This window comes from Enhydra lutris, unplaced genomic scaffold, assembly GCF_002288905.1.
Source record: "Enhydra lutris kenyoni isolate GAN:26980312 unplaced genomic scaffold, ASM228890v2 scaffoldscaffold57, whole genome shotgun sequence".
NCBI classification, from domain to species: domain Eukaryota; kingdom Metazoa; phylum Chordata; class Mammalia; order Carnivora; family Mustelidae; genus Enhydra; species Enhydra lutris.
In genome coordinates this window covers 7624938-7648545 of record NW_019154141.1, presented here as the reverse complement: position 1 = coordinate 7648545, position 23608 = coordinate 7624938, and the positions used below count along the sequence as shown (strand labels likewise).

The 23608-nt window shown below is 37.8% G+C and overlaps 1 protein-coding gene across 1 annotated transcript in view; it reads right to left on the bottom strand.

Moving 5' to 3' along the window:
• LOC111158201 (bromodomain PHD finger transcription factor) overlaps window positions 1–23608 on the bottom strand; it is a 157476-nt gene that overhangs the window by 52688 nt on the left and 81180 nt on the right. Inside the window, 7 exon segments of the mRNA XM_022520120.1 lie at window positions 2490–2628; window positions 3747–3876; window positions 14448–14579; window positions 15122–15477; window positions 17797–17984; window positions 20954–20956; window positions 22641–22829. Of these exon segments, the coding sequence (XP_022375828.1) occupies window positions 2490–2628; window positions 3747–3876; window positions 14448–14579; window positions 15122–15477; window positions 17797–17984; window positions 20954–20956; window positions 22641–22829 (1137 nt within the window).

Genomic DNA, 23608 nt, shown 5'->3' with positions numbered 1-23608 from the left:
GATGGTTGCAGGGGAGTTCATTTTTCTCTTCTTTTTACTCTCATGTAGTTTCAAATTTTCCATAAGGGGAAAAAAACAAAAACAAAAACAAAAACAAAACACAAGCCCACGATACAGAACTATTGTCCAGATAAATTTTCTTGGGCCTTAACAGGCATTTTCTACCTTTTATTTTCTTCTTTACTTGATCCCAAATATCCCAAGGACTTCTCAACATATACCTACTTCTTATTTAAATAAATGATTCCTTCCAGAAAGATTTGGCTGAGGGAAGGGAAAAGAGTGGAAAATACAAACTCAGTGTCTGTCAAGACAGTAGGATACTGGTGAGAGAAGAAAAAAATCAGAGAAAATAGTGACAGGATGCGTCTGGACCCCTAGGTACCACAGGACAAAAACTAAGCTGATACTCTCCTTACTCAATTCTTCTTTAAGTTATTTCAGAATAGCTGGGCAATATGTTTTCGATGATTTCGAGTTGCTCAAAGAGAGCTTTATATGATGGCAATAGCCCATTTAAAAGCTTTAAGAATCCAGATACTTAGACAATTGTAAAATATTTGCAAGTTCCTCTCCATTAAAGGTCTTCTTGACATATAGACTACTAATTAAGATCCTGTTAATCCCTGCACATCAATACCTTTATTGACACTTATAAACTAATATGCAAAACAAATGCATCCAGTCTGAGTTAGAATGGAGGTTAGAGATAAGGGACACACACAGTCAGCAGTCAAACAAGTTGAACACCTAGTCTTCTGATGCTAAGTCAAGGTACCTGAACTGCATTTCTCTCTGGTTTTCTCCAACACATCTGTGCTTCTATCATATGATTCAGACTAGATTAGCCATTCTTATAGGGACCAGTAGTTCTGAGATAATAAATTGGTGGTTACTAAGGCCTTCACTGTAATTCCTCCTCAGTAGTTAAATTAAGCTAACAATGTGCACTGTGCACTTCTACCACCTAAGAGCAAAGGTATAAAAGATGCTGGAAGACCAATTTGGTACCTGACTGGATAAAAGCCCAGCACTTGGACAACAGAAACTGTACGCTAAGGAAAGTGGTTATAAGAAAAACCTACAAAAGCGTAAATGTTCTGCTTATTGATAATCTGGATTTTACTACATAAGACAAACTAGGTCAGGCACAACTGAACAAAAATTCTCTAATTCTCAGTGCTATCTGGGTAACTGGAGCAACAAAATGGCAATAAAAAAGTTAACAATCTTTTAGAATTTATTATAAAGGACACTCAACTTGAATATAATCAGATCAAAACAGAATTTAATGTTGAATAGTTCTATTTGGCAAACAAATACTCATTGAGCATCTACTGTGTGCAAGATACACAAGAGTCTATATAAATTCCAGTGAGCCTTATGAAATACATATTTTTTCTGTTAAAGGGTAATCCAAAATGATAACTTTACCACATTAACAGTTTCAAATATCTAGCCAGTCCAGGATTCACCAGAAACATTCACAAGAAGTCAAATTAGTTAGCTACGTACGCACACCGCAGTGACCACAGCACAGGTTTCATAGGAGAGAACACATCATCACACCACACACGAACAAATTATACCGCAGAGTGAGAACTGCTTTTGAAAACTGCTCAGGTAACAAAAGAGAGATGGCAATGTAGCATGCAAAGAGGACAGTGGGGGCGAGGAGACATGGATTCTGGTCAGGGCTCTGTCCTCTGTATCTATGTGAACTATATGTAACGTCACATCTTCAGGAAATAATCTGCTTATGGAATGTGAGATTCAAAATAGATGGTCCCTTAATAAGGGCAGTTCCCCTCTAGAGTTCTGTGATTCTGAATACCAAAGTTGTTAGTGAATAACACAAATGGAGTTAATACCTCCCTCATTTACGTGGAGGGGTCACAGAAGTCTCTATCACTTCCTTCCTGGCTTTGTCATGTGCTGTCACATTGAGGTTACCAGACAGGTGGTTCCTTAGGAAGTAAGGCAATACTGAATTTAAGATTTCAGAAAAACAAATAAGTGGCTCAGGCCTTTTCTCTTTCTCTTTTTTAAGTAAGTTCTATTCTATCATCTTTAATTGAAATCGTAGATATGAAAATCCCAAGAATAAAACCAATTTAAAGTATTTTAGGGAGCGCCTGGGTGGTTCAGTGGGTGAAGCCTCTACCTTCAGCTCAGGTCATGATCTCAGGGTCCGGGGATCGAGCCCCACATCGGGCTCTCTGCTCAGCAGGAAGCCTGCTTCCTTCCCCCTCTCTCTCTGCCTGCCTCTCTGCCTACTTGTGATCTCTCTCTGTCAAATAAATAAATAACATCTTTAAAAAAATATCTTAGAGTTTATTATTAATAAACTACATTGGCAGTTCTGTATGTTCTATTAAAAATTCCAGAAAAAGCACTTTTATCCAAAATATGTACAATGTTCTACAAATTTATAAGAAATAGTACAAAATCAGAAACTATAACAGAAAAAAATAACTTCAATTACTTACTTCCTTCTAATGACTTTCTGTAATTCACATTAGTATTGCCTGGCAATTTAGGAACAAACCTATAAACATGAGTTTTACTAATCCAGCTCCAACCACCATATCCTGTTACTCTGTATTCCTCTCCTTTTTGTTTCCAAACCTGGTACAAATGAAAACATTCTGATTAAATGAGAATGAGAATGCTTATAAAGCACATTTGCTTTTATCTATTTTCACCAAACAAGATCAACAGTCAGGCAACTAAGTTTACCAATCAATTTTATTTTCAAAAGGAATCAAAAATTTATGAAAAAACTGATGACAACTGACCCCTGAACAACATGCAGTCAAAAATCCATGTATAACTTTTGATTCCCCCAAAACTGAACTACCGATAGCCTCCCGGTGACCAAAGTCTTACCAAGAACATAAATGGCTAATTAACACATATTCTGTTGTTATGCGTATTACATACTGAATTCTTTACAACAGAGTAAGCTAGAGAGAAGAAAATGTCATTAAGAAAATCATGAGGCAGGGGCGCCTGGGTGGCTCAGTGGGTTAAAGCCTCTGCCTTCAGCTCAGGTCATGGTCCCAGGGTCCTGGGATCGAGCTCCGCATCGGGCTCTCTGCTCGGCGGGGAGCCTGCTTCCCCCCTCTCTCTTTCTGCCTTTCTGCCTACTTGTGATCTCTGTCTGTCAAAAAATAAATAAAATATTAAAAAAAAAATCAAATCATAAGGCAGGGGGCACCTGGGTGGTACAGTCTCTTACTTTTGGTTCAGGTTATCATCTCAGGGTCATGAGATCAAGCCCTGTGATGGACTCCATGCTCAGAGCAGAGTCGGCTTAAGACTCTCTCTGCCCCTCCATCCCTACCCTTTCTCTAAAATAAATAAAATCTTTAAAAAAAGAAGAGAAAAATCAGAAGAAAAATACACTTATAGCACTATACCATATTTACCAGAAAAAAAATCTGTGCGTAAATGGACTCATACAGTTCAAACCCGTGTTTTCCCAAAGTCAATTGTATCCCTAATACGAAAAATGTAACACTTTTACAGTTTTCTAACAATTTCAACAGATTAGTCTAACGGCCCACCTATATTCTAATAAGACAAATTTATGCTTATAAAATTGCCAGAAAGATTTACTTTGTTCCAACTAGATTAAATAAAAGATTGTGTCAAAAGTAAAACACAATTTAGATATTCAAAGTTGTAGAATACAAGTCTAAGAAATGGCTAAACCTATTCTAAAAGACTATTAGAAAAATTACCTGATGTTTAACTGGAAATGTGTATTTTACCCATGTGGCTTGCTGCATCGTTTCTTCCTCTTCTTGTTTTTTCTCTTTTTTCTTGACTTTCTCCTTTTCTTCTCTTTCAATTGATGTCATCCTGTGTAGTCTAAGAGTATATGAACGGAAAGATGATGTGCATTTAACTTTAAAAAATAAATTTAAAAGACAAAAATATAGTACTGCAAATAAGGAAGACAGAACTGAAGGATGGTTAGCTATAGTCCCATGACCTAGACAACTCCAACTCACAAGAATAGATAGATATATAATTCCATAACAGGAAAAATCAAACAGTAGAAAGAAGCAAAAACATCCCATCCTTCCCATATGGTTCCCTATAAGAAATACACTCACTTATGGCTTATTCCTGAAACTATTCATATATACACCAACAACATATTTACACAAAGGGGACACTACATTACAATCACAACCACACAGCTTTTAATCAACAATTAACTGCACTAGGAGATCTTTTCATACCGGAAGATACAGATCATTTTAAAGAATTAAATAATATATACCCCACTGCATGGACATACTAGACTTTATTGAACCAGTCCCCTGTTAAAGAATACATTATTTCCTTCCCATCAAAAAGACCAACAAATCCAAAACTTTTTATTTTAACAACCAATATTTCTAATTCTATCTAGCACTGGGGGGTTTTAAAGCCATCATGGGGCCCACTAATATAAAATTTAGGCTTTTTACATCCATAGAGAAAATGGCCCACAAGTCTCCTGCTTTTGGGTGAGGGGAAGGGCTGGAGAAGAAGGACCCACACTGATTCGTGTCCGTCATTAAACACAGGGCATAGGCCACACTCATTTTTAAGGATGGAAATGGCTATCATTGCACCCAGCAGTAGGCAAACAGATGGGTCTGTGGTGAGGCTCTACATTAAGATGATTCGACTGGATTCTTGTGAATGAGAGTATTTCCTATAAACAAGAACACTGACCAAAACCCAGGAAGAGAAGAGTCTGTCTCTAGGAGCTGCAGTGGTAGAAAAACTGCTTTATCACACCCTATCCAGATGTACCCAATCTTGCATGCATAGCTATGTGAAAACAACAACAACAACAACAAGAGATCTTTTGTCAACTTGGGGGAGGCAGTGGTGCTGGAAAGATATGCAAGGGGATTTAATTCTTTTTATCTCTATCCTCCCACTAAAAACTCCTTATTTATCTCCATTTTCAAGAAAGCTTTGTGTATCTGTGAATATAGGACCCATAATCTAGCTTACCTCAGGCCAAGAGAGCTCATGCCTACTGACTGCAGAGCCACTAGTAGAGCAAAGGACCTTCATTCTCTCACAACTGATGGGAGGAGGGGAAAGGAAGTGGATTCTCACCGGGGACTTAATACCAACCACCACCAATTTGCCACTACTCTTGGAAGCAGGGAGTGGGGCAAGCTCTGCAGGTCCAGCTTGGTGGATGACCTGACAGTCTCAGCCAGCTCGAGAAAGGAAAGAGGGACTGAGCCAGGATCAAGTAGTATTTCTGAACACAGTTTTTGTGGGCCACGCTTTAAAACCCTCTGAAAGTTCAGGTCTGACACAGCAACTGAGCCATCTTCGCTGACAGTGGCCAGGAACGGAGCACTGTGTGGGGAGACCACTGGAGCCTGACACTCTGGGAGCTCACAGCTGGGCTGGGCGCTCGCACACTTAGTGTTCACATGGGAACCAGAAATATTCCCGTCACCAGATACAAAGGCTTCACTTTGCTGGGATGCCAGGCCAGTGAGTTAGTACGGTAGCTAATCTGTGATGTTCGCTACTCCAGAGTAAATTCTGGTGTTCTCACCGCCACCAAGATAATCCTTAGGTTTTGGCAGCAACAAAGCTCAGCTCCCGTTTGCTTGGGAGGAAATCTTGGCTACTGCGGGCAGCCTCGAGGCCCCAGGAAGGAGGGCCGATCAGGCTGGCACTGTGCAGCTTCTAGCTGCTGCTCTACACCGGCAGACGCACTGGGTGCAAGTGTTCCTTCCACACCTCCACGGTTCGACCGAGAGCGTGACCAGGAGTAGGGACCACGCGTCAACTCCACTCCTAATCTCCACATGGTGCCCAGGGTCTTGTGCTTGCTTTGCTGTTATAAACAAAGCTATAAGAAAAAATGTTTTGTGTCTATCTTGGTAAACTTGGAGAGCGCCTCCAGTGTCCCCCAGTGGTGGGGTAGCTAGGTCCAAAGGTTCTTGCACTTAAAATGCTGACAAGTAAAGCCACAAAGTTCTTCAGAATTGTACACTTCCCACGGCCATCAATTAAAAAGCCACCCTGTCTTCCAACACCTTCACTCAAGTTAGTACCAAACTTCTAAATTATTAGCCCAACTGAGAGGTAAGAAATTATAGCCCACTGTTTTGATTTACATTTCCTTAATTATGAGAAAAGTAAACATTTCTTTTTTATGTCCACTGGCCTTTCATATTTATTTTTCTGTAAAATGCCTGTTCAAATCCTTTGTCTTGTCTGTACTGGACTATTAGTCCTTCATTTATAAAAGATCTTTGTCAATTAAGGTAACTTCCCATTTGTGGTGCAAATATTTTTCCTCAGTTTGTCATCTGTCTTTTGAGTTTGATTATAATATTATTTTTCCACTCAGAATTTTAAATACATATATCCACTCTTTTCCTCTATGGCATCTGGGTTTTACATCTGTTTAAAAAGAAAGTATCACAACAAAAACACAATTAATCCATGGTTTCTTAGTGAAGCTTTTTAATTTTTTTTTTTCTTTAAATCTTATTGATCTGAATGTTTTTGCTGAGGCAGGGATCTAGGTAATATTTTCTCCAAAGTATGTCCTCTTTCCTCCTCTGACATGTAATGCTGTCACTGCTAGATGCTCACATGTGTTTAGGTCTATTTCTGGGTTCTTTCTTCTATCCTGCTACCATAAATCTTATTTTTTATTGTAGCTTCAAAAACGTTCTAATATCTATCCCCTTTCTTTCTCATATCCACTTCCCTTTTCTTGCAATTAATTTTTCTATCTGAAATGTTAGTATCATTTTGATCAAGCCTGTCTGCCTCCCAAGGAAGAAAAATCCTACTCATAATGCAAATGAATATGAATTTTGATAGATGAAATTAAAATAATTATCATAATAGATGGTTTTCAAAAATGTAGTATATATATGTAAACACATGATGCACCTTTATCTTTTTTTTTTTTTTTTTTTTTAAAGACTTTATTTATTTATTTATTTACTTGAGAGAGCGTAAATGAGAGAGCAGAACCAGGGGGAATAGCAAAGGAACTGGGAGAAGCAGACTCCCTGCTGAGCAGAGAACCCAATGTGGGGCTCAATCCCAGGACCCTGGGAACATGACCTGAGCTGAAGGCAGACGCTCAACTGACTGAGCCACCCAGGTCCCTCTTCACCCTTTCATTTACTGAGTATCCTTTCTATCTTTAGCAAAGTTTTGATGATTTCTTTACATGGTCCTAAATATTTCTTGTTAAATTTATTCCTAGTTATTTGAGAGTTTTTTGTTGTTATGGGCATCTTTTCTTTCATTATAAATTTTTTTTTTAAATATATAAGATGTAACCAGGTTAAGAAAGAGAACTTTGTATCACTAACCGAATACATCAGAAGTTCGAATGTCCCACTCCCAGGCTGTCATTATCCTGACTTTTGGGTTATCGTCTCCATGCTTTTCTTTATAGTTTTATCACCATGTGTATATCCCAAACAGTATAAAGTTTGGCCTTTGAGAATTCAGTAACAAGAATAAAACTGGCTGCATGAGCAAAAGAGCGATACTGTTACCATTAAAAGACGGTTCCCAGGAAAAAATAAATTTGTCACGGGGTTACATTAGCCTCTTCTGGTGGAATCTGAGGGTAAGGGTCTGAGTGAGGCCAGAAGACTCTGGGCTCACCATACTCAGGGCCATCTGGCAGGACCGTGCGGAAGCAGGGACACTGCACGGATACGATCCAAAATGGACGGCGATGGACTTCCTGCTCCTATGCCTTCTACTGATTCTCTGGGGAGAATTGTGAAAATTCTCCCTTTTCCCCCCTGACTTGGGCTTCTTGGGTAGGTTACTATTTGTCCACGGGTATTATTGCTTCCAGAGTTTTACTGCTGCTGTATTTTCTGTTGTTCCCCTCTTCTCTGTGGGGTTATGCTTTAAAAAAAATCCCCTTGCCATAGTTTTCAGGGAGTTATGCAGGGAACAAAATTAAATGTATTTAGACGATTTGTTATTTTAACTCAGAACTCCCACAGTATATTCCACGTGGTTCCTGTTACACAGAATGTATTGCTCAGGAGACGGGGTGGACTAGTTGGTTAAGCGTCTGACTGCGGCTCTGGTCACCCTGGGACTGAGCCGCATATTCAGTTCCCTGCTCAGCACGGAGTCTGCTTCTCCCTCTCTTTCTCTGCCCCCAACTCTTGCACATGTGCATGTTCTCTCTCTCAAATAAATAAATAAAATCTTTATTTAGTTTTCAGATTGTTTCTGGTAGTTTTTCTATTTTCTTGGGATTTCTAAGCATCTAATTAGGTCAACTGCATAAAATAATTATGTCTTATCTGCCAACATGTCCATACATACACATACACACACACATATGTGTGTGTTTTATTTCTCTTGACAAACTACATTAGGTATCACTTTAAAGAAAAGTTAAAAGACAGCATTGATAGGGAGCATTTTTGTTTTGTTCCACTTGAATGTTAATGGGAACGTATCAAGAAAGCATGATGGTCCAATTTGGAATACATCTTTATGGGGAGAAAAAAAAAGACCATTCTCTTTCCGTACTTAGTAAGATTTTTTTAATTAAAATTAATTAATGGACTTAGACCTTCTAGGTATCTAATGAGATAATCAAAGTTTTTGCTCTTTGGCTTCTTAAAACACCATGATATTAATAATATCCTAAGAGTGGACAAGTCTTCCATGTCTAGGGAAAGTCAATTTAGCCATGGTTTACAATTTTAAAAAAATTTACTCCTGATTATATCTGCTAATGTTTTAAAAGTACCTGAATGCACATCTACTTGCCATTATTAACCAATGATAAACATTAATAAAGGAGACAAGGCCATGATTTTCTAGCTATCTTTTGTCACTTCTATATATCAAGTTTTAGGACAATGTTATACTAACGAATAACAATCTGCAAGATTTCCTTCTTTTTCCATTTTACAGAAAAGTTTGAAAAGAATTATCTATTACCTGAAATCTGAAGAACTTCCTTTATGAAGTCATCTGGTCCTGCCCACCTCCTTATGATAGGTACAGTGATATCCTTTAAACAGAACCAGAAATCCTTTTCCTGCTTGAGAAGAGAGCCTGGCCTATGCCCTACTGTCCAATAACTGAGAAGGGGGTGGGGGACCCTCTCCCAATCCTTCTACCCAAAACTGGAAGCCCAGTGGGCCCTTCCTCTATGGATGTAGGAAGCCTGAATACTATGTTAGCGGACCCTCTAAAGGTTTAAAATTCCTAGTGCCAGCGAGACCAAATCAGAAATACTGATTGGAATAGCCCCTTTCCTATTTTTGATGGTTATTTGTGTATTCCCCGTTATTTTTTCTTTCCTGATAGTCTCATCACAGGTTTATAAATTATAATGGGATCTAAGATATGTTCTCTATTTCATTAAATATTAAATATTTCCAGTCTTCAGGGTGACTCCTTGAGATGTGTGCCTAGCTAATTAATCCGCACTTCTTTTCTAATGTAAGCACTGAAGACTACCAATTTCCCCCTGGGTACTCTTTAGTGGCAGCCTACAAATTTCAGTATTATGTAGGAGTCTCGTGAACATTCAATTCTAAGTGTTTTCTAGTCTCCATTACGATTTTTCTATGAACACTTTTTTTTTTTTTAAAGATTTTATTTATTTATTTGACAGAGACACACAGTGAGATAGGGAACACAAGCAGGGGGAGTGGGAGAGGGAGAAGCAGGCTTCCTGCCGAGTAGGGAGCCCGACGCCGGGCTCAATCCCAGGACCCTGGGATCATGACCTGGGCTGAAGGCAGACACTTAATGACTGAGCCACCCACGCAGCCCCGAACATTTGTTATTTATTTATAAGTGTATTTCTTAGGTTTCAAGCATATAGCTCTTACATTTCTTTAAACTTTTACCACAGATATCTATCCACAAACAGTATTTTTAACATACTAGAATATATGCTTTTAAACTTAAATAAACAGACTCATATACTACATGTATTTTTAAGAAAAGAACTGTTTTTACTCTATTGTACATTTATGAGATTCAATCTCGTTCACACTTGCTCTAGTTTCACAGCTGTGTAACAGCCTATTATAGAATCACACCATAACTTAAATGTGCCTAATTATGGACAGTTAGGGATTGTTACCAAATTTCACCATTATAAAATACTGTAAGAAACATCTTGGGGTGCCTTGGTGGCTCAGTCAGTTAAGCAGCTGACTTTTTTTTTTTTTTTTTTTTTTTTTTTTATTTGACAGAGAGAGATCACGAGTAGACAGAGAGGCAGGCAGAGAGAGAGAGGGAAGCAGGCTCCCTGCTGAGCAGAGAGCCCGATGCGGGACTCGATCCCAGGACCCTGAGATCATGACCTGAGCCGAAGGCAGCGGCTTAACCCACTGAGCCACCCAGGCGCCCCAAGCAGCTGACTCTTGATCTCAGCTCAGGTCTTGATCTCAGGGTTCTGAGTTCAAGCCCTGCACTGGGCTCCATAATGGGTGTGGGACCTACTTAAAAAAAAAAAAACAAAAAAAAAACCCTACATGTCTTTTCATGTACACATGTAAGGTCTCTTTAAGGTACTGAGTTAGGAGCAGAATTGCATTTTCAACTTTTGTTTTTACCAAATGATTCTTTAACATGGTTGCAGCAACCGTTTCACTCCTTGTTCTATCAGCAGTGTGTCAGAATTCTCTATTATGTGACATATTTGCCTACATTTTTAAAATTTTTAACAATCCAATGGGTGTGAAATAGTAGTCCCTAGTTTTAATGTGCATTTACCTCACCTTACTGGGAAATTTTCATGTTTTTGGCTATTTGTGTCTCCTGTGTATTAGATTTGTATCTTTGGTCTTTTCTCCTACTAAACGGTTTGATTTTTTTCTTACTGAACTGTAGAAGTTCTTGAATATATTGTGAATACTAACACTCTTTTGATTATAGTATGATAAAAAAAAATCTTTAAGCAGTCTATGACTTGATTTTTTTAGGATGACACATTATTATAAAATTCAAACAGAAAACAATCCACCATTCACTGATCTATTTGTCATAAAACTACATATTTAAAGAAAGGGTGTAACAAAACACAAACTTAAAAACTATGGTTATCTCTCAGGGGAGGCAAGGTAATGTGAATGGAAAGTAGATCCAATAATGATAACATTCTTATTTTTTAAACTGGTTGATGAATTCACAGGTCTTATTTTACTATGACCCATTCTTGCTTCATACTACAATCTTATGTATCACAATATTAAACATGAAGAAGTAAAGTCACTTGTACTAACGGCAGACACACAGACACATATATGCACACTCATTCTTATCTGATAGATAAGAGCTTATAAACAAAGAAATAATGCCACACTTTGGTATGTTCTGAAACATAATGAATCAGGAAGGAAAGAAAAGAATCAAGAGTAAGAGAAAAGAACGAAGTATGGGAGGATGTAGAGGGAGAAGAAAAAAATACAGGAAGGAGAGGCAAGAGGAAAAGGGAAATGGGATAGACAGAAGGAAGGAAGGAAGTGGAGGAAATAGGATGGGAGGAAAGGAGGGAACTTTCTTCATTCCAAAAACATAATCTCGTATTTTCTTCCTGGGAGTTCTGCTTTTCACATTTAGGATTCACTCTACCTGGAACAGACTACTGGGTCCAATTTTCCCCATATAGATAACTCAAATTGTGTCATCAGGCCTGCTACTGAAGAGTTTATCCTTTTTAAAATGCTACTCTATCATCTATTACATGTCTATACATGGGCTGGTCTCTTCCTGGATGGCTTATTCTGTACCACTGGTCTATTTATCTTTGCATCTATACCACAGTATTATTACAGCTACTGAGTCAGTTTTGTTATGTAGTAGGACAAGTCTTTCTATCCTGTCCTTTTTTTTTTTTTTTTTTTTTAAGATTTTTTTTGTCAGAGAGAGAGAGAGAGAGAGAGAGAGAGATAAAGCACAAGCAAGGGGAGTGGCAGGCAACGGGAGAAGCAGACTTCCCTTCAAGCAGGAAGGCTGATGTGGGACTCAATCCCAGGACCCTGGGATCATGACCTGAGCCGAAGGCAGACGCTTAACTGACTGAGCCTCCCTGGCATCCCTCTACCCTGTTCTTTAGATGTAAACCCTACTATGGCCTTTTTTCATATAAAATTTTTTTAAATCATCTTGTCAAATTCTGCAGAAAACCCAATGATAATTACTAATGCTACTGGAATTAATTTATGTAGTAACATGAGAAAAATTAACACTCTTAGGACACTGAACATTCCTAAACATGAACATGAGATATATTTCTATTTACTTAGGCATTCTCCCACACCTAATGTTGTTTTTCAACAAAGACTTTATAATTGTCTCAAAAAAAATCTTAGCTACTACTATTTTTTAGTATATGTGCTGCCGAAGCAAGCACTTAGCTACTACTATTTTTAAAATGTTGTGTAACCATTATTTAGAAGGCTCTCAAAGCTTCACTGTTGACTATCATAATAAACTATCATTTAATGAATGAAGTAGCTGGCTGAATTTGTAAACAGTTCTTAGGGTCAAGTTTTAGAAGTCTGTCACCGGGAAGTTTTTTTGGTTTTGCTTTGTTTTTTAAGATTTTATTTATTTATTTGACAGAGAGAGAGAGAGAGTTCATGAGTAGGCAGAGAAGCAGGCAGAGAGATGGGGGGAAGCAGGCTTCCTGCTGAGCAGAGAGCCCAATTCGGGGCTCGATCCCAGGACCCTGAGATCATGACCTGAGCTGAAGGCAGAGGCTTAACCCACTGAGCCACCCAGGCGCCCCTGTCACCGGGAAGTTTTTGAGCACAGTACTGATGGAAGCTAGAGCACTATTATTAATCTCTAATTTTTCTGAATCTCAGTCTCTAATTTTTTAAAAATTCAGAGCATTCTATTTTACTTCATCATATTAAAAGAGACTTCTTTAATCTATATCACCAGACACGTCATACTAATACAGTTCATGGTACAATTTTGTAACCCTTGACGAACACGTTTAGAAGGCTATAGTCATAATGACAAACCAGGAAGAAAAAAAACAAACTAGATTTAAAAAAGAAAAGGTGACTTGCATCTTCCATTGGAATGTTTAAAATTGAGAAATGGGGCGCCCAGGTGGCTCAGTTGGTTGAGCAACTGCTTTCCGCTCAGGTCATGGTCCCGGGTCCCTGCTCCACAGGGAGTCTGCTTCTCCCTCTAACCTTCTCCCCTTTCATGCTCTCTCCCACGGTCTCTCTCTCAAATAAATAAAATCTTTTTAAAAAATTGAGAAATGAATTTATAAAAGGTATGATTTAGTTACTTTAAGTTATATTTGAGTATTAGAGTTTATTTACCAACATTTAGCTAAGCTTCAGTTCTTGAAGTACTGATCTCTGTCACCAGAGACGTGGCTGCTTGGTCCACCAACATTAGGTTCAGGATTATCACTGACATGTTTGGCATGTCTGGAGGTAAATGAAAGAAGGAGCAACAGAAACTCAAAGAGTATTGCTTCACAATTGCCTCTGACTCTCTCCTTGCTCTACACTGATAAAAGAGATCAGTAAGAAATAGAATAGAGGTATGCCAGCCATTCAGCTCTCCTCTCCTAGCATGCACTGTGTAGCACCTGAACTTAACCCTCCTAGGAAGAATTAAGTCCATTCCGCTTATGGAAGCCTCTACTGGTAGCAGCAATTACATTCAAAACAGGAGGTAGGAAAGAGAGAAAACAAAGTATCTATAAGATTTACATAAAGAGAACACACACACAAAAAAAACCCTGAGAGGAATCCTTAGCAGATGAAAATTTAGCAGGTGTAAATTACTTTTCTTTTTAAAAAACTTTTCATTATAAAATAAAACACAGATGTGGGAAGCAACACAAAATATATTTATATTAACAAAATAATAGTGTCATACCTTCAGAATGGGCTCCGTAGAGGGGCAGGGAAGGTAAAATGATTCTTTTCACTTTGAATAGTAATTTACACCTTTTACCATAAGCTCCTATTAGTTTTTATAGTAACAACTTTTTAAAGACTAAATAAAGTTAAACAAATCCATTAGAATCAAGAAGTAGATTCAAGTCACAAAATTTATCAATTTTTTTGACTGTCTGCTGAAGTCACACAACTCTGGGTCTCCTCAGGAGCTGAATAATGTTTCAACATTCAAATCTAAGTAAATCAGATCCCTACCACAGTAACCGCAACATTTTAGAATATTCAAAAAATGTGAGTACTCTTTCTATTCAAGAAAATGCTTTTTACTTTAATAGGAAATATTTATTCATGTTACATCTCATAGAGAAGGAAAAAAAAAGCCAGAAGAGTTTAATGTGATACATAATATGGCCTCTTAAATACATTAACTTTCATTATTAACAGGCTAATAATATTCCAAAAGAGAGTACAGTACAGCATTTATGAGGCTCAGAACTCACTTACCTGGTGTGTCCTAAAGATTCTCGCCATATTGGTAGCATCACAACAGGTTTGACTGCACACTCCAAAATCGCTAAAGCCAGGGCAAATTCTCTGGGTTTGCTACACATCTGAACTGCTTTGATCCAATTTGCCCTATATTTCAGAAGGAGGGAAAAAAAAGTTACTTCACTTGTTGGTCTTAAATTAAAAGCACAAGAGCTATCATTTCTGTCTCCATCTCATAGGGTGAACGTTTCTAGGCTAAGCAGGTTTGAATATATTGCTACTGGGTTCCTACCTCACAGAGTCAGATTTTTTCTCTTATTTATTCATCTTTTGGGGTGCAAAATGGTGCTTTTATTAAAGCACGGGGACAGGACCCATGAATCATAGATTTTCAACACTAGAGGAATCCCAGAAATCAATTCGTCTTCCAACTCCTTAAACCTTCTACAGTGTTCTGGAACTTTGACTAGCCTCCTCCTGACTCCAGGGATGAAGACTCTGCTTTCCAAATGCTAATGTTGGCCCAGTAACTTACAAGTATCCTCAAATCCCTAATGTCCTCAGTGTTTTGCTAACTAAGATGACTTTGTTCAATTAATCAGTAATGAGTTTCAAGTGAGCATCTGCAATAATCATTTCGTAAATATTTAGTATATTCACAGCAATAAAAGAACCTAAGTTTCCTTTACCTGTGTGAAGCCCAATTTGGATGAAGAAAGGATGAAGGGATATTGTTTTCTAGTTGGGTGATAGTCAGTCTCAGAGTAGATATGGTAAGAACTTTGGACCCATGGACAGAACCATTCCATTTGAACTCTCCTGCTGGAGTCAGACAAAATTTATGTGCAAGATGTCTTCTCTTATCATGATCTTCTCTGTGCTGGTGCTTATTCAAAGCAAATGAATTGGTGGAGTACTGATTGTGGTAGACACGATACTTCCCTTCTTGACCCAACTTAAAATAATTGTTGATATTTCCTTTCATGACCACTTCCTTTTTGGTGCTCAACCGTGAAATTTCTCCTTGAGAGTTAACTACCAGTACCTGCTCAAGAAAATAAAAAGACTCATTATTCATATCAAATATGTAAACCTGATTAGCTATCTTTCAATAATCTGTAATTTATCATTCCAAATAAAGTTCAGGTATATCTTATGACTAAACTTTTGAAATCTGTAAGTGAAGTTAAAACTGTTTATAATTAAGCAACCAAGATTTTCGCATAAAAAGAACCTCTACCAAGTGCCTATTATATATCAGACATTATGAAGTATTTTTGTGTATCTCAAATATCGACACAAAACCACATGTGTACATCATTCACCAATCATTACTTCAAGCTTATAATATAAAGGTAGGGGAAAAAGAAGGCATTACATGTACTATTCCCCAAAAAATATATTCCTAAAAATATCCTTTTTTCTGCTCCTTTTATCATTCCAGCTTTAGCATGAGAGTCCATGGATACTTTAAAAGCATGTTTTCAAACAGCTGATCCCAATCCTTTTGTAAACCATGAGATCAACAGTGGATCTTTTTCAACTTAAAAAACAACAACAAAAACAAAATATAACATAATCAACTAGAAGAGAAAATATTAGAGTGCTTCCCACATGGTAAGGCAAAATACTATTTCAGGAAACTTCTGAATGTGTGTACTGGATTGCTATGAAAAATATCATACAAAAACCAGCTTAGAAGCTATTGCTTTCAAGAAATTCCTAAGAGGGGCACCTGGATGGCTCAGTGGATTAAAACCTCTGCCTTCGGCTCAGGTCATGATCTCAGGGTCCTGGGATCAAGCCCCGCCTCTGGCTCTCTGCTCAGCAGGGAGCCTGCTTCCTCCTCTCTCTCTGCCTGCTTCTCTGCCTACCTGTGATCTCTTGTCAAATAAATAAATAAAATCTTAACAAAAACAAAAAGAAAAAGAAATTCCTAAGATGTTTAGAAAAGGACATTATACATTCTTGCATATCAACCTTGCAAATAATTCTTAAATATGGGAGACACCATTGTGGCATTATTCTGCTACTCTGGCTAGCTGGGAAATAGAAATACTGAGTCCTAGTTGGGGTGTCTGGCTGGTTCAGTCAGTAAAGTGTATGACTCTTGATCTTTGGGTTGTGAGCTCGAGCCCCACACTGGGTGTAGAGATTACTTCTTAAGAAATAAAAAATAAAAATAAAAATAAAAATACTAGGGACGGCTGGGTGGCTCAGTCAGTTAAGTGTCCAACTCTTGATTTCAGCTCAGGTCATGATTTCAGGGCTGTAAGATGGAGCCCCTCATTGGGTTCCCTGCTCAGTGAGGAGTCTGATTGAGATGCTCTCTCTTCCCTTCCCTCTGGCCCCCAAGTATGCATACTCTGTCTCTAAAATAATAAATAAAACTTTAAAAGCGTGGGGGGGGGCGCCTGGGTGACTCAGTCAGTTAAACGTCTGTCTTCAGCTCAGGTTATGATCTCAGGGTCCAGGGATACAGCCCTATGTCAGGCTTCCCTACTCAGCAGGAAGTCTGCTTCTCCCTCTCCCTCTGGCCCTCGTGCTTTCTTTCTCATAAACAAATAAAATCTTTAAAAAAATTATTATAGGGGTGCCTGGGTGGCTCAGTGGGTTAAAGCCTCTGCCTTCCTCTCAGGTCATGATCCCAGGGTCCTGGGATCGAGCCCCACATCGGGGTCTCCGCTCAGCGGGGAGCCTGCTTCCCCCTCTCTCTCCGCCTGCCTCTCTGCCTACTTGTGATCTCTCTCTCTCTCTGTCAAATAAATAAATAAAAAATCTTTTAAAAAACATTATTATAGCTAGAACCGAGCATTAAATTACCCATAACTCTTTACTTAAGCTTACAAATAGTGTACTTTTTACCATATATGAAAAAGAAGCCTCTATCTCTTTAGAACTATATACAATAAAACTAACCATTTAGTAAGAAAGTAAACCACCCAATTACAGCATTTCCCTGCATGAACTGAAATTTGGGTATGCAACTATACTTATTGTATAAAATATGTATTATAAACCTAACCACTTTTTTTTTTTTAAGATTTTATTTATTTATTTGACAAAGATTACAAGCAGGCAGAGAGAGAGGAAGGGAAGCAGGTTCCCTACTGAGCAGAGAGCCAAATGCGGGCTCATCCCAAGACCCTGGGATCATGACCTGAGCTGAAGGCAGAGGCTTTAACCCACTGAGCCACCCAGGCGCCCAAAAACCTAACCACTTTTAATCTGCTACCCACTACACTCTTGGAAATAGAAAAATACAATTCAAAAGTAGGTCTATAAACTTCCTGCTCCTATTTCTCAGGTCTGATAAAATTATTTCACATTCCAGAGATTTTTGTTTTAAACAGAAAGAACATACCTCTTTGCCCTCCTTAAATAATTTATTTGCTTCATGGGCTGCAGCTGCCACCTGTTGGCTCTTGAGCTGGCTAAGTTTGCTGTCTGGATTCCGTAATCTGGTGATAATTCGAGTTGACCCAGATGCCCCTCTTCCAGCTCCAGAAGACTCACTTATTTCTCCATTAGATTTCTCTGATTTGAAATCACCTGTTATTAGATGAAAAGCCAAAAGTAATTGCTAACAGTAAGTTATTTATAACAACATCTTATCCAAAATGCTTATCTCATTCACATCTAAGATCCAGAAAGTAAACAAGAAGTCCTTGAATAGCCAAAGCAAATATATTAATTCTTAAAGGTTTTACTTAAAAGAACTTTACTGTGAATCACTCATTATTTTGCAGAAAATTCAAACATGCCAGGTTATCTGTTTCAAAGCTCATCTCTGAGAAAACATGAAGGGCTACTACAAATGTATAAGCAACAACATCATAACTCAAAATGCACTCTAATAAAACATTGCCTTATATATTCAATATGGATCCTGTACAAAAAGTAAAGGGTATAATTAATTTTAGAAAAATTTCCATTGAACCTGTTTAAATACCTAATGGTTTAAAGCTTATAAACATAAATGCCAAGTGAATTTTCACCTAAGGAACCTAGAATTATCTGTGTATGCAAGTAATTATACATGTGAAATCAACTAAATTAGTTTTTTTATTATAATAAAGACCTCTCATTTTCATAACAACTTAATTTTTTAAAGTGACAAACTGCACCACCAAGGGACAATTACTGCTTTGCCATGAATCTCACTTTGGCTGAAAATCTCTCTACATTCTTAAAACTGTCATATCACTATCTAATTTCCACTGGCCAGATAGTTGAACAAGATTTCTGTTTAATTTAAACCTCTTTAAAATGAAGAACAGTATGTCACTGTCAAATGAAAGGCCAAACATAAAATTTATTATATATTATAAAGATGGTATTTTGAGTAGGGAGAAAAAATTAGATTGAGGAAACTGGCTATTTTGAAAAATATAAAAGACAATTCAGGAAACATTTCTTAATTTTATCTGACCAACACCCTTTCTTTCCTTTGGGAAGATGCTTTTCCTCCACTATAATCATGAGTCAATGAGGGCTACAAATCAAGATATCCTACCATATTGGGTGAACAACGTGATCCAGCTTAGCCAGATAGAGCACATCACTGCCCGGCCACAGGGACTGTCCCAGATCTGGCCAAGCCATTCAGCATCCTACTCTTAATTTTTAAAATCTGGAGATGGAAAAAGGGTCTTGTTTTTTTCTTTTTAAAGTTAAGTTTATTTATTATTTATTTAAGTAATCTCTACACCCAGCATGGGGCTTGAACTCACAACCCCGACACCAAGGGTTGTATGCTCTTCCAACTGAGCCAGCCAGGTGCCCTTTCGGTTTTTGTGTTAGTGAACAAAAAGAGTATAAATTAGAGGCTGTCTACTTTTTATCCCACAACATGGGAAAAAACTTTTAATAATACAAGACAATAAGCTCATCATGGGGGCAAGCGGGGGTGAGGGGAGGGTATGGGTATAAGAGGAAGACCTGTGATAACCTCATTTGGCACCCAGGTCTAATAATGCACCTGAAGCTGTCTGTCACTACCTCTAGATTTCCCAGTCTAGAATTCCCAAATGAACCAATAAAATTCCCTTTTTTATTTTAAGGGAGTCTAACAGATCTCCGTCACTTACAACCAAAAAATTCTAAATAATCCATAGCATTTTAAGATTTCTGACCCCAAAATACGGCACTGACTGAATCAAGATAGGTTAAGGGGTATCAGGGGTTTTTCCATCCCAACCTGGAAAGCTAGAAACCTTCAATTTGTGACAGAAAAGCAATTAATCAGACTATTGACAATTTTCTCTTGTGTCTCAGACCATGAGTCTACCCATGCTTAAATTTGATGCCAAGATACTGAACTATGGTGGCTACTTCATGGGACCATCTATATGGCCCTACAATAAAGACTTTTGGGACAGCATCTGACCTAAGCTGGACTTTCTTAAAAGCAGCTGGACTTTCTTAAAAGCAGAAAGGGAAGGCACAGTTTAAAAGCCCTTCAATTTAGAGCCAATCATCCAGTACAGCTGGGAGTCAATCCTTTGACACTTGCTAAGGTGTTTTATTTTGAAGTTTATTTATTTATTTAAATAATCTCTACCCTCAACATGGGGCTCGAACTCATGACCCAGAGATCAAGAGTTGCATGCTCTTTTGACTGAGCCACTCAGGCACCCTGACACTTGCTAAGTTTAGTAAAATAAGGGAAAAGAGGCAGAAAATTCATCCTTAGAGCAAAGACCTAAAAGGGCCAGAAAGGGAACAAGGCTTATCTAACACCCCCTGCCCAAAGGCCACATTCCTCCTATTATAAAGGAGTGAATCACTGCCATGCAGTCTGGAGGCAGAGTACAGAGCTGCTTTACTCCAGCCCCTACAGCTCATTGTTTAAGGATGGCAGGAGGCAGAATTCTGCCTAAGCAGGACTTTATTCACCTGAAGGCTAGGAAATTGGGTCTGCAAAGCAGACCAACAGAACAAGTAGAGGGGCTTTACCCTCAGAGACCCTAAGCAGAGTTTCTGGGTATTGGGGATTAGGCTGGGTACCCAGGCAATCTATGAAGGAGTCCTACAGCCAGATCCCCAGCAACCCATCCCTGACAACAGCCGGCAGGAACTAAGCTGCTAAAGCGGAATGGCCTCCGGAAGGGGGATCTTCCCATATACTTCTCACATTTCACCCACAGCCATCCTCCCAAAAAAACAAGGGCAGCCAGACGTATCAAAAAACACCCTCCACTATCAAGATAACAAGTGTGACAGGCAGTTACATTCATAATTTGGCTTATGGATTGTGAGATTGAGAGAAGCTACATCCAGACCTAATCAGAAATAATACACAATACACAGAAATTCTAACGTTATAAATACCAGAGGTAATTTTGGGAAGTTTTTGAAAAAACCTCCAGTTGTAGGTGAGATCTTTGCACTGTGTTAGGCAGAAGCATTTTTGAATTTAGGTAAATAATGTTTGTGCCGAGCTACCAAAGGGTGTAACTGTGGGGGTATTTGTTCCCTATCTCTGCAGCATTCCTCTTTCTTTGGAAAACCATTCCTACCCACTTTAATCATAAACTTTTGCTGGAGCCATCAATTATAATACCTTGCCTGCCCTGGCCACAGGGGTGGGAACAATATGTCCAAGATAGGCCACTCAAATTCCTTCCTCAAGGACTTTTGATTTGGAGCAGGAGTAGGGGCCTTGCCTTTGGGTCACAGACCTTGGAAAGATAGGAATACAAACCGCTGATGCCATCTTCCCTGCCACTTGGAAAAAGCCTGTCTGCATTAGGAGAGAAGGAAGTTAACACACAAACATATGCACATCAGAAGGTGGAGAGAAAGAGAGGAAGACAGAAAAGCTTTGATACCTGGAGGTCCAGTTATGCCTCATGATGGTCTGGACTTCCCAATTACATGAGCTAGTTAATTCCCCTTTTCACTTAAGCTAGTTTAAGCTGGTTTGGTAGCTTGCGACTGAAAACAAGTTCTAATTAAAACAGATCTCCATCTCCTACCATACACAAAATTATACAGCAGAATTAAAAACAAAGTTATACAGTATTATGTGAAATTACTGTAAAACATATGTATGTGCTTGGGATAGGATCTTCCTTAGTAAGACACAAAATCCAGACAAACCCTAAAGAAAAAGATTAATAAACTTAACTATATAAAAATATTAAAATTTCTGTATAACAAGGTAACAGGAAGAGTTAAAACAAGCAATGACTGTATAATTATATACATAAAAACAAAAGGTAACAGCCATAATACATAAAGCATTCCTAAGACTCATCAAGAAAAACTATCAAAACGCAACAGGAAAAAATGAGCAAAAGATATGAATAAGAAATTCAGTGAAAGTTCAACAAACACATCAAGAGAAACTAAACCACATTAGTAAGCAGAGATATGCAAATTTTTAAATGAAATACTTTTCATCATTAGCAAAAAAGAGACTGATGTTGAATTTAGATGAGAGTATGAAAAAACAGGTATGTAAATTATTGGTATAAATCCTTTTTAATGTACAACTAAGCAGCAGTCGTCGCTATTTTAAAAATGCACCTACCATTTGACCCAGCAATTCCACTTACTGTTCCTACAGTGCCAGAAATACTTGCATAAGAAATACTTGCATAAGTACACAGAATTATATGCTGAGGATGTTAAAAAAAAAAAAAAAAAAAAAAAAAAAAAAAAAAAGAAGGCACCACTATAAAAACTGTTAACAGCCTGTATGTCCACTAACAGAGAAATGGTAATGAATTAATGTTCATCCATACTGTGGAGTACCATGCAGCAGTTTAAAAAAAAAAAAAAAAGAATGAATTCAATTTATATCATGAGAAGATCCCCTACATACATTACTGAGTGAAAAAAAGCAAGATGCAGAACAATGCATGCAGAATGATTCCATTTATGTTAAAAAAAAATATATAAAAAAAAACTTTTGGTAAACATACATACATTAATGTAACCACATGGAGAAAGACAGAAAATGTTACACACCAAATTGTTGACAGTGGTTACCTTTGGGGAGGGGGTACTAAAAAGATTTGTTTCTTCCTGTGCATTTGCATTTTTTAAAATAAAAACAATGACAAGTGCTACTTGTGTTCAAAAAAAGAAAAAAAAAGGAAAAGAAAATCTAAGTCTTCCCACCCCATCAAACTTTTATTTAAAAAATTAAAAATCAAAAAAATGTAAAAGTTCGCTTTAATGGATGAAGTGTATTCTTACCTATCTCTTCTTGAATAGAGACAGGTGTATGAGACTCTCTTTCTCCATTTTCAGGCTCATCAGCTGCCTTAGCAGATTCACTCTGGGAAGAATTTAGTTCACTGCTGCTGTTACTGTTTTCCAGATTAGGCTGGATGGAGGTAGTGGTAGCACTAGTGTTACTGCTGTCACATGTCTTGTTAGGTTCTTCTAGAAAAATAGAATATCTGATTTTTAGATTAGAAATCACATGCAAAATAACTACTTTGTCAGAAGACATTTAACTGTTTGAGGACTGCATTACAGAGCTAGAATTTAAAAAGAAAAGCTGCTGATGTATGAAGAACACAATGTCTGAGATCTATAAGCAACACCCTGGTGAGTTATTTTTGAAGTCTCTCGGTCTACCAACTCAGACTCTTATCATCTTAGTCTCTACACAAGGCAGACAATCTTTCAGAAACCCCAGAACTGAAGAAGAATAATAAAGTGATATAACTATCCCACAAAATGTAGATTTTGAGACAATCCCTCAAAATCTGAAATTTATACTCTCCCTTCAAAAAAGTAGTCAAACAGTATTAGAAATAGCATTAAACTGGATTATTTATCTCTAAGATTTTCTGCTTGAATCTGTGTTCCCAAATTAACTAGAAGGTAATGCTGAAGTCATTGTAAATTTTAAGAACAATTTAATAGTTATCACTAAGAAAACTTAGCAATCACTAAGTAATCACTAAGAATACTTAGTGATAGCTAAGTATATCCCTAAAAGTATATAAAAATGAACACGACCATTAACTGAAAGCCTAGGTTTTTCCATGGGAGTTCAGAAATTAAGGGCCTCCTTCCTTCTGTATTTCATTTTGTCACTAAGATGTTCTTTAAATCACCTAAGTTAAAAAGTGGTTGGCGGTATATCACAAAGGCTATCCCTAATGTATAACGAGCTCCTATTATTTTTTTAAGGAAAAAAGTCTCAATAACCT